The sequence below is a fragment of the Cervus elaphus genome, chromosome 15 (genome assembly GCF_910594005.1).
Source record: "Cervus elaphus chromosome 15, mCerEla1.1, whole genome shotgun sequence".
Taxonomy (NCBI): Eukaryota; Metazoa; Chordata; class Mammalia; order Artiodactyla; family Cervidae; genus Cervus; species Cervus elaphus.
In genome coordinates this window covers 74,044,066-74,056,252 of record NC_057829.1, presented here as the reverse complement: position 1 = coordinate 74,056,252, position 12,187 = coordinate 74,044,066, and the positions used below count along the sequence as shown (strand labels likewise).

Sequence of the window (12,187 nt, the reverse complement as noted above, 5' to 3'; positions counted from 1 at the left end):
TCTTCACAAGTTAATTAGTTAAATTTGAAAACTGTAGGAATGTATTCTTCTGCTTTTAGGGGTTATGTCATTTGCTTTCATCTAATTTTTAATCATGCAAGAATAACCATATACCCTGGTTTTCCAGAGACATTTCTGATGTATGGTTATTCACAGCGCCTCCTTTCCATTTCAAAGTGTCCCACTTTATACCCTTTAACCATGACCCCTTCTTACTCATGCAAAATGACAAATTCTGCAAGCTGAAATCTAAACTCAATATGTATGAATGGCTTAGCAATAACTGAGATGAAAAACAAAAGTTACCACAAAAGTTAGCAGAGAAAGACTAGATAAATTATGATGTGTAACAGTTTATCTATTTTAAATGATTCATTCACCTGAAACTCACAACATTGTTAACTGGCTATATCTCAATACAAAATTAAAAGTCTCAAATTCAGGCTTTACAATGAGATAAATTAGAAATGTGCAAACATATTTATAGAGCTCATTCCAATTGCATCCAAATGTATCACCCACCTTTCAGTAAAAGTACAAATAAATATTTTATGTGTTTTTCCTCATGAAAGAATTTCTATTGTCTACTGTTTTCATTTGTATCCATCAAATCCATAAATTACTTAGCATCTCTCCCTTCTTTCTGTATGAAATAATCATTTGGGATTTTAAAAGTACTAAACTACCACAAAGGATTTTTTGACATTGTCACTGTCAATTTGCTACTACATATATTAACAAAAAGCAAAGTTTAGAGCAATATTTTTAAAATGTAACATTCTATGACATTCTTTATTTACTGAGCCTCACAGAGAGATCAAACCTAATTTCTTTAAAAGAAAGGACCATTGTTGGACATGGCAATTAGTCCCACTGCAGTTTAGGAAATTATCAGCTCATATGTAGTCATTCAATAATATCCCTTATTATATTCAAACTATTTAAATATTAAATATCCTGACTGCACAAGGATAATTGGGAAATTAAGAGTCCATTTTAGCTTCATGTTAGAAGTAATGAAATCCACAAGCTCTCTAAGGTGGCAGCCATACATGTGACATATTTTATGCACCTTAAAAAAATTATAATTCCTCAGCTATAGATGGTTTGTCTGTAACTTCTACATGGGTTGTGATCACCTTGCATTTCTGTTATAAACTAACATAAATGAATGTAGGGGAACAAAAATATTTCAAAAACTGTATCTATTTTCATTTTTAAGAAACAATACCCATTAAAAAAAAGACAGGTTACTGCCTTTAAAGTTCCAGTTCCATTATCGTAAGATATAAACACACCTTGTTATGAGATTTTTAAAAACCACACATACACACAAGCTTCAGGTAGAGCTGTAATAAACAAATTCCTTTTATAAACACAATTTTAACTGAAAAGCCACAGTAGATGGAAAAAAAAAGAAGAAAGGATATTACCTGGTAAAATCCAGTGACATCTACAATAGTTTTACAGCACATTTAAGCATTCTACGGTTTTATATCTTTACCTGCCTTCCATTTCTTAGTTGCTCCTTAAAAAACTGCCAATTACGACTATAGGTTCAACTTCAAACTTAGTCCTGGTTTTGAGTGCCAGGAAAAGCAAACCAGCATTCCAAATTTCCATCTCAATGTTATAACCTCACTTCAAAAATGGTTTTATTTAAATTACAATGCCCATCTAAATAGAAAAAAAAAAAAAAGAAAACCAAGCAGCAACATGTAATTATACATAATATTCATTATATGGGAAGTGTTTTTTAGGATGATATATCTAGAATGCACTTGCTCTGTGAGTCTCTTCAGTAATTAAATTGACTTAGACCAACACTATCAAAAGTAAGGGTACTGTAATAAGGGGCACACATTTACAATACTGCTAGCCTTAAAAGCAGTAAAGCAAAAGAAAATATACCAAATAGCACATGCATATCTCACAGAACTTCCACTTAACTATCAATGACTTTTATGCAATGTGCTCTTTTCTGTAACTGTATTAACAACTACTAAGAAAGGAAAGATGAGATTGAAATCAACGGTACTGAACTGAATTGTTTGAAGCCAGTGCCCCATTTGTGGGGAAAAGTGCATTTAATTCAGCAGCAATATAGCACAGTGTGAAGATATTGTGCTTAGACGCAGATATTCCAGAACTGAAAGATGTACGAGGCAAGTCAAGATATAAAACCATAGTACACTGTTAAATAACCTTGAAACATACATATATTGCAGTGTTCAAAGAAAAACATTCATTTCATTGTACAAGGCTAGGGAGAAATCCTTAAAGTTACCTATCGTAGTTTATGATATAATAAATACATATCTATATAGCATTGTATATACATATATAGAATGTGTTTGTGTGTGTTTGTGTGTATCTTTTTTTTTTTTGCCAAATTATTCTGTTAGTTTCTGTGGATCTGCAACTTTCAGGAATGAAAACTCCTTTGCACTACAAGTTTCTGTTCCCCCAAACTTCAGAAAAGATATTTATACTAGAAAAGGTATCAATACTTTCCCCCAAACCAAAGACTTACTTCAGATATTTTGCTTCACAATTGATCAGAGAAACACAATTAAAGGAATTCAAAAATTTTTGACTGTATATTTTCATTTTGCCAGTTGTTTCAACAAGCAGATATCTTTTCATATTTAAATCAGCTGATGCAAATTCTTTAGCAGAGGATATAAATGAGATTTTGCTGATCAAAACAGAGCAAATCAAAACCAAAAAAAATAAAATAAAATCCAGTGATTTACTCTGACTGTAAACAATATATAAAATTCAAATCTCAAATTTCAAAATAAGTTAAAAGAAAAATCCTACCTTCAGGGCCTATAATACTATAAAGATCTGACAATTGGTAAGGGGAAAATATATACGAAAAGTTGCAACAAAATTGCTTGCCAAGAATTTTTGCTAAGAAAAAGTATATCTAACTATACTACCTCTGGCCCTTAAATTTAATAATTTCATAATTTGTTGGCAAATGTTTTAAGCAAACTGGCATATCATATTACACAACAGAAAAACATCCATCAAGTTCAGCAAAGAAAACTTATATAAGCTTTTTGTACAGAATTTAAAAAAATCTAAATGGCTATGATTCCTCTATTAGCAGAAACACATAAACGTAGTCTTTATAAATCTGCCAAATATATCAATATCTACATAAATAGATAAAGATATAGATATGAAACATTAATGGCAGTCTATTTTTGAACAGTGTGTGGGACCAGCAGATTTGTATCAGACCATGGCACGATATGGACCCTGCATCTTTAGGAACTGAATGATGAAAGAAGGACCCCCAGCAACAATCTGAGGTGGAAGATGGCTGAGTGGACAGTTCTCAATACTCATGATTGAAAGCTTGCTGCAAAGAGCCAGCTCAAAGGGAAGGCTATGCAGGTTGGGGTTGTCATTCAAATACAGTTCTTCTAGATTCTCCAGTGTACCTGTTATAAAAAACAATTTTTAAAAAATTAGTTATTATTTAAAAAGCTCAACTGAGCATGATCCTTATCCTGGGTATCATGCATACTGAACACACAGTGCCTTTTATTCTCTTCTCTTAGTTTTAAAACTCTCTACAACCATGCATCTCAAACTTTCCTGCTTATTCAAATGAACAAGGGAGAGGTTAAAAAAAGTGATGTCTAGGTCACGTGCTACACCAATAAAAACCTCTTCCTTTATGTTTGGTTTTCAAGCTCAGTTTCCTTGAAAATATATATACTGCATCTCCAGAGACTCTGTTCGGGACAACTTGGCATTCATGTGTATTTTTTTTTTAATTCCAAAATTTATATAATCAACTTACATAGTAAGTGCCTATAATTACTTTCATGTTGAAGAAAATGTGATAATCTCTCTTAGTAAAAAATTTCTCAAGTGAAAGGTTTTGTTACTTTGTATAAATCTTTTGCTAAGAGAGTTATTATATATTTGCCAGTAAGGCAAAAGTCAATTTATGTAATCTTTTAAAATTTTTCCTTAGACGATCTTAGGATACTCATACTTTCTAGGCAAATAGTCTCAAGCAATTGCAAATGGCCAGCTGGATAAACACACTAGAAATAAGTATATAAAGTTGCTTTATGTGTTTCCAATTTTAGATTTCAAAATCTGTAATATTTGATAGTGGTATGTAATAAAACTAATTAAAAAACAGTTACTAGATATTGGATTTGTTTACATTTAAGATTTTATGTATTATTCAGAGCAACTTTACGGAAAGTTACTAGAATCCGTATTTTATAGATAGGAACTTGAAGCTTAGGGAGCTTCTGTACCTTATTCAATGCCACAAAGCCAGAAGCAGTAAAGCCAGATTTTGAATTGTCTATTGTACTCCAAAACCATTCTTAACCACTAATCTATAGTACCTCTGAAACAGCATGGTATAGATGAGAGAATAACAAATGGGATTACTAATTTTAGTACTATGTGACTGTAACTGATTGAAACTCTCTGTAACATGAAGCAACTTGCACTGTGTAAAATTCAAGGTGTTCATATTAACAGTATGAGATAATGGATATGAAAACACTTGGAAAATTCTAAAGTAACTCTCAAATACAAACATTAATCAAATATTTTATCAATCCTAAAACCTAACAAGAGAAAGTTCTTTTGGCATAAAACACTGACTAATTTAATTCAAGCTTGTGTAATTTTTAAATTTAGAAGAAAGATAACTCCTCCAAATTAATGTTAAATCTACTGAAATACAAGCATGCTAAAACATTCTCAAATGTTATGCTAAACTTAATTCCCCATGAGGAAATCTAATAAAAATAACAATGTATGGCAAAAACCACTACAAAATTGTCAAGTAATTAGCCTCCAACTAATATAAATAAATGAAAAAAGAAACAAAATATCACATATGCATGAAAAAAATATATAAAATTCAAATTATAATTCCCCCAAAAAAACTAACCAACTACTACTACTACGGAGTGAGTAATAGTTGCTCAGTCATGCCTTACTCTTTGCAACCCCATACTAGTTCTCTATAAAAAAAAACTTTAGCTTGATGTAATTTGAGTAAGTTGACAAAAATAGTAGATTTGTTATATTTATCTGAAACACTGCTTGAACACATGTTCTAATAACTAATAAAAGCATGTTATTAGTACAGAGTCAAATATCCAAAGGTTTCATACCAATTTCCTCAGGAAGATGAGTAAGTAGGTTCTCTCCAAGGCCTAGATGTGTAAGATTGGTAAGGTGACCAATGCCTCTGGGAAGAGTGGTCAGCTGGTTGTTTGTCAAGACTAATTTCTAAAAGGTTAACAAGATAAAAGAGAGTTACATGTATGTTTCTTATAACTGATATAAATTTTTTAAAACCTACATCTACTAAACCAGCAAGATAAATTTACAGGGAAATTAGATTGAATAATATTATATAGTAGTAGTGTAGTATTAGTCACTCAGTCATGTCTGACTCTCTGCGACCCCACAGACTGTAGCCCTCAAGGATTCTATATCCATGGGATTCTCCAGGCAAGAATACTGGAGTGGGTTGTATTCCTTTCTCCAGAGGATCTTCCCAACCCAGATATTGAACCTGGGTCTCCTGCATAGCAGGCAGATTCTTTACCATCTGAGCTACATGAAATTTTTATTATATAAAAATCACTAAATAAGTTTTTCTTTCAAACACTATCATTTGTTAGGAAGACAAAAGCAGCTTTGTTACATGAACATAAAATTCAGTTCTAACAGGAAAATCTATTTGGTCCAAGAATTAAAAAATGTACAATTTGGAATGCATCCCAAAAACTTTAATTATATACCTATAAAATCATCAGAATGTTTTACCTGCAAATCCTTAAGATAAGCAATTTCATTTGGCAAGGATTCCAATTTGTTCTCCTCTAGATCCAATTCTCTTAACTTCCTAAGGTTTCCAAGGCCATGAGGAAGCTTCTTTAGAAGATTGTTTGATAATATTAGAACCTAAAGAGAAATTATTGATAATGTTTGACAACTCACAAAACAGAAATATATTATCATCGTGTGCCTTAAAATTAAGCAATGTTAATTTTCTAAACAGTGAATATTAAGGGTAATGTCTAATTATATAACAAGACATTAAACTTACTATTCTAAAAAAACTACCATAGTTATTGGAAACAAAATAGTTTAAGTCAAAACTAATGAAAGCAAAAGGAAATAATTTAAACTAAATTACAAAAAATATGAAAATTATTAACTACTTGCACTAAGATTCATACAGGTAATGGTATTTTGATACTGAATAGTTACAAATATCTAATAGGAAACCAATTATTTATTCAAAACTCCTTACAAGCAAGCCATCATTTAAGGTAGATAACAACTGACTTCTAAACTGCCTATATCAATCCACTAGTTATTACTTGTAGTAAATTTATTACATTGCAGGGCATCCTGCAGTATCTTGAATAAGAGGGGGAAAAAAGGTTGAAGAAGATACAAGTCTTCATCTCAGAGAAGTTACAGTGGAGGGGGGTTAGGTAGGGAAACAATACTGAATATGGGGATAGTGAGAAGAGCACTAAATGGAAAGATCTATGTAAGGTTCTAGCTATATTTTTATGCCCACTTATTTCTTCCAAAGTTATACTACACACAATGAAGTAAACATATTCAATAAGACCAAGAAAATGACAATAGTAGCTATCACTGAGTTTACTACTATTTGCATGCATGCCTGCATGCTAAGTTGCTTCAGTTGTATCCAACTCTTTGTGACCCACTGGACTGCAACCCCCCAAGCTCCTTTGTCCATGGGAGTCTCCAGGCAAGAATACTGGAATGGGTTGCCACGCCCTCCTCCAGGGCATCTTCCCAATCCAGGGATCGAACCCGTGTTATCCTATGTCTCTTGCACTGGCAGGTGGATTCTTTACCACTAACGCCACATACTAAATGAAAAATGTGCATTATTGCATTAAGTCCTAATTACAATTCTATGTGGAGAAGGAAATGGCAACCCACTCCAATATTCTTGCCTGGAAAATCCCATGGATGGAGGAACCTGCCAGGCTACAGACCATGGAGTCACAAAGAATCAGACACAACTGACTGACTTCATTAGCACTAGCACAATTCTATGAGGAATATATTACTATCCCCATTTCACAGCTGAGGAAACTGAAGCTTGGGTACATTAAATTCATAAATAGAGTTAAAAGTGGAATTGTACCCAGACCTATTTGGCTTCAAAGTTTCTGCTATTTTAGCCATTACACCATACTTTTTTACCTTATTAAATACAATAATAAAAGAATAGAAAAATTAGAATTTAAAAATAAAAGGGCCATTTTAGAAATATTTACTATTAGTAAGTTTTCTCATCAAAAGAGTGAAAATGCTAGGGAGGAGAAATCTTTGAGGAGGTAACAGGAAAACGGATGTTTCTTGTTGTTCAGGTGCTAAATTGTGTCTGAGTCTTTGCGACTCCATGGACTACACAGATCTTTAATTGTGAGAAATAATCTTAAAAGAAAAATTTAAGGGGATGAGAAAAGAGCATTCTAGATATTGGGAACAATAAAGGTACAGAGCTAGAAATATGCACATGTTGCCAACAAAGAAACTAATCAATTCAGTTAGTAAATAAAAGAGGAGGTAGGTAATTAGGATGGAAAAGTAGGTCAGAATTATATGAAGGGTGCTGAATGCCAATATGAGGAACCCAGAATTATTTTAGAGGGCAATGGTATAGCATTCTTAGAAACAGAGTTAAGAAAAAAATACATTCTAAAAGATGCTGCGCTTTAGAGACCCTTTCTTTCAAAGATACTTTATAGTATTCAAAAACCGACCAACTTTTAGTGGGCAAGAGTAATTCAAAAGCATTGAGCCCAGATTAAGTTAACACCTCATCATCCTAATACAGCTGCATGTTTAAGAGAGCACTACATTTCTTTTTTTTTCAGTTGACTGAATCTGGACTATTTATTTATTTATGACCACTTCACGTGGCATACAGGACCTTAGTTCTCCAACAAGGGATCAAATCCAGACCCTCTGCATTGGGAGCAAGGAGTTTGAACCACTGGACTGCTAGGGAAGTCCTGAGAGCACTAACATTTCTAATTATGATCTTCAATTATGAAACTATTTAATTGGAAACTTCATGAGTGAGGTAACTGTGGAAAAGTCTAATGAGTTCTAAATGCTCTTTTATACTCACCTCAAGAGAAACAAGACCAGACACATCCTCAGGGATCTTTGTGAGCTGATTAGTAGCTAAATTCAATTCTACCATACTGGTCCAAGTTCCAAAATCCAAGGGAAGTGATGTCAACTGATTGTCCTGACAGAGACAAAACGAAGCATTCAAGGTAAAACCACAAAAATAAAGCTCCATATGTAACTCCCTATAGAAAGAGAATTCTTAAACAGAAAAAGACATTCCCTTTTTAAAATATCTAAATATAGAAAGAAAAAATAAGGAACAAAAATGCGCAGCCTCCAAAGTTTTCCATACAGTAAAGTTCAGTCGCAAAGTCGTGTCCGACTCTTTGTGACGCCATGGACTACAGCACGTCAGGCTTCCCTGTCCATCATCAACCCTGGAGCTTGCTCAAAATAATGTCCATTGAGCAGGTGATGCCATCCAACCATTTCATTATCTGTCACCTCCTTCTCCTCCTGCCTTCAATCATTCCCAGCATCAGGGTCTTTTCCACGGAGTCAGTTTTTCACATCAGGTGGCCAAAGTATTGGCGTTTCAGCTTCAGCATCAATCCTTCCAATGAATATTCAGCACTGATTTCCTTTAGGATGGACTGGTTGGATCTCCTTGCAGTCCAAGGGACTCTCAAGAGTCTTCTCCAACACCACAGCTCAAAAGCATCAATTCTTCGGCACTAAGCTTTCTTTATAGTCCAACTCTCACAACCATACATGACTACTGGAAAAACCATAGATTTGACTAAACAGACCTTTGTCGGCAAAGTAATGTCTCTGTTTTTTAATATGCTGTCTAGGTTGGTTATAGCTTTTCTTCCAAGGAGCGCCTCCTAATTTCATGGCTACAGTCACCATCTAGGGTAATTCTGGAGCCCAAAGTAATAAACTCTCTCACTATTTCCATTGTTTCCCCATCTACTTGTCATGAAGTAATGCAACCAGATGCCATGATCTTCATTTTCTGAATGTTGAGTTTTAAGGCGGCTTCTTCTCTCTCCTCTTTCACTTTCATCAAGAGGCTCTTTAGTTCTTCTTCCCTTTCTGACATAAGGGCGGTGTCATCTGCATATCTGAGGCTACTGATATGTCTCCTGGCAATCTTGATTCAGCTTGTGCTTCATCCAGCCTGGCATTTCTCATGATGTACTCTGCATATAAGTTATATAAGCAGGGTGACAATATACAGCTTTGACATACTGCTTTCCCAATTTAATCCAGTCTGTTGTTCCATGTCCGGTTCTAACTGTTGCTTCTTGACCTGCATACAGATTTCTCAGAGGGCAGGTTAGGTGGTCTAGTATTCCCATCTCTAGAAGAATTTTCCACAGTTTGTTGTGACCCACACAAAGGCTTATGTCAAAGGCTTTGGTGTAACAAATCAAGCAGAAGTAGATGTTTTTCTGGTATTCTTTTGCTTTTTCGATGATTCAATAGATGTTGGCAGTTTGATCTCTGATTCCTCTGCCTTTTCTAAATCCAGCTTGAACATCTGGAAGTCCACGGTTCACTTACTGTTGAAACCTGGCTTGGAGAATTTTGAGCGTTACTTTGTTAGCATGTGAGATGAGTGCAACTGTGCAGTAGTTTGAACATTCTTTGGCATTGCCTTTCTTTGGGATTGGAATGAAAACTGACCTTTCCAGTCCTGTGGTCACTGCTGAGTTTTCCAAATTTGCTGGCCTATTGAGTGCAGCACTTTCACAGCATCATCTTTCAGGATTTGAAATAGCTCAACTGGAATTCTATCACCTCCACTAGCTTTGTTCATAGTGATGCTTCCTAAGGCCCACTTGATGTAACATTCCAGGATGTCTGGCTCTAGCTAAGTGTGAGTAATCACACCATCATGATTATATTGGTTGTGAAGATCTTTTTTGTACCGTTCTTTGGTGTATTCTTGCCACCTCTTCTTAATATCTTCTGCTTCTGTTAGGTCCATACCATTTCTGTCCTTTATTGAGCCCATCTTTGCATGAAATGTTCCCTTGGTATCTCTAATTTTCTTGAAGAGATCTCTAGTCTTTCCCATTCTATTGTTTTCCTCTATTTCTGTGCAATGATCGCTGAAGAAGGCTTTCTTATCTCTCCTTGCTATTCTTTGGAACTCTGCATTCAAATGGGTATATCTTTCCTTTTCTCCTTTGCTTTTTGCTTCTCTTCTTTTTACAGCTATTTGTAAGGCATTCTCAGACAGCCATTTTGCCTTTTTGCATTTCTTTTTCTTGGGGATGGTCTTGATCCCTGTCTCCTGTATAATGTCACGAACCTCCGTCCATTAATTCATCACGCACTCTGTCTATCAGATCTAGTCCCTTAAATCTATTTCTTACTTCCATTGTATAGTCATAAGGGATTTGGTTTAGGTCATACCTGAATGGTCCAGTGGTTTTCTCTACTTTCTTCAATTTAAGTCTGAATTTGGCAATAAGGAGTTCATGATCTGAGCTCCCGTTCTTGTTTTTGCTGACTGTATACAGCTTCTCCATCTTTGACTGCAAAGAATATAACCAATCTGATTTCGGTGTTGACCATCGGGTGACGTCCACGTGTACAGTCTTCTCTTGTGATGTTGGAAAAGGGTGTTTGCTATGACCAGTGGGTTCTCTTGGCAAAACTCTATTAGCCTTCGCCCTGCTTCATTCTGTACCAAGGCCAAATTTGCCTGTTACTCCAGGTGTTTTTGACTTCCTACTTTTGCATTCCAAGTCTATGCCCCAACCAGTAACACTGAGGAAGCTGAAGTTGAACAGTTTTATGGAGACCTACAAGACCTTTTAGAACTAACACTCAAAAAAAGATGTCCTTTTCATTAGAGGGGACTGGAATGCAAAAGCAGGAAGTCAAGGAAAAAAAGTTTGTTCACTACAAATTAAATCAGTGGACAAATCATTTTTCATTTCTTTCTTCCTTCTGCAATAAATTTACTTTCCTTACTACAAATGAGATTCATTCATTGTAGAGAATACAGACAAGCAATAAGAAACTAAAAATCACCCACTGGGAGAAAATATTTGCAAATCATGTAACTGACAAAGCATTAACATCCAAAATATATAAAGAACTCCTGCAACTCAACAGTAAAACAGAAAAACCCAAACAATCCAATTAAAAAATGAGCACAGCATCAGGAAGAAACAATTGCCCATTCTGATAAATCATAAATACACTAAAAGCACCAGTTAAAGTAGTGCTTTTCCCCTAATACAAATAGAGGCTTACCTTCATATTCAGCTTACTTAATACTTTTGCTCTGGAGAAAATTCCAAATGGGATTTTGTTGATTCGATTGTGTTCCATGTTGAGGGAATAGATAGTGGAAAACTGAGATGGACCACCTACTGGATATAACTGGAAGCAATTTCTAGCTAAGGTCAAACTATTCAGTTTCACAAGACTTGATAAAAGACTCTGTTAAAAAGAAAAAATGAAATAAGCATAAGAATTAGAACTATAACAAGACTTATTCTGTAGAACACAGAGCAGCGGTACCAAACAAATGCCTGGGAGAGTCTTGCAGGTAACAAATGACAGAGACTGGTTGGGCCGGTTCTGTAATGCCTCATCCAGAAGGAAAGTCACTCACTACTCAGCTCTAGCTAATTGTTACCTTGCAGGGACGTGCAGCCAATGTAGTCAGATTTTCAGAATTTAGGAAGAAACAGGAAATTCATTTACTTATATTAAATCTCCTTTTATTCTTTGGCTTTATTTAAAATACTCTACAGGGTAAAGATAATATATCTGTGGGTAAGAGGTGTTTCATGAGTGGCCAGTTTGAGACCTCTCATACAGGACCTTAGCGAGGACTGGTATCAGACAGTCCTGGGTTCGAGTCCTGACTCCGTTACCTGCTGTGTAATCAGTGCTATCCAAGTCTTAGTTAAGTATCTAACTCTAAATTATTATTAAGATTAATATAATACCTGACACAGAATAAGGTATCATTCAGTAATTTAAATGTTCCTTTTAGGAATATTAAATTCAGAAGACAACA

At 34.8% G+C, this 12,187-nt stretch overlaps 1 protein-coding gene across 3 annotated transcripts in view; it reads right to left on the bottom strand.

Annotated features, from left to right (window-relative positions):
* Positions 1 to 1,338: 1,338 nt before the first annotated feature.
* SHOC2 (SHOC2 leucine rich repeat scaffold protein) overlaps positions 1,339 to 12,187 on the bottom strand; it is an 80,875-nt gene continuing 70,026 nt past the window's right edge. For all 3 annotated transcript variants that reach the window (XM_043926838.1, XM_043926836.1, XM_043926839.1), the window contains exons 5-9: positions 11,413 to 11,601; positions 8,192 to 8,314; positions 5,830 to 5,967; positions 5,169 to 5,286; positions 1,339 to 3,455 (exon numbers count right to left, since the gene is read on the bottom strand). In XM_043926838.1, the coding sequence (XP_043782773.1) occupies positions 3,247 to 3,455; positions 5,169 to 5,286; positions 5,830 to 5,967; positions 8,192 to 8,314; positions 11,413 to 11,601 (777 nt within the window). In that variant the 3' untranslated portion in view covers positions 1,339 to 3,246. The remainder of the gene's footprint in view (positions 3,456 to 5,168; positions 5,287 to 5,829; positions 5,968 to 8,191; positions 8,315 to 11,412; positions 11,602 to 12,187) is intronic.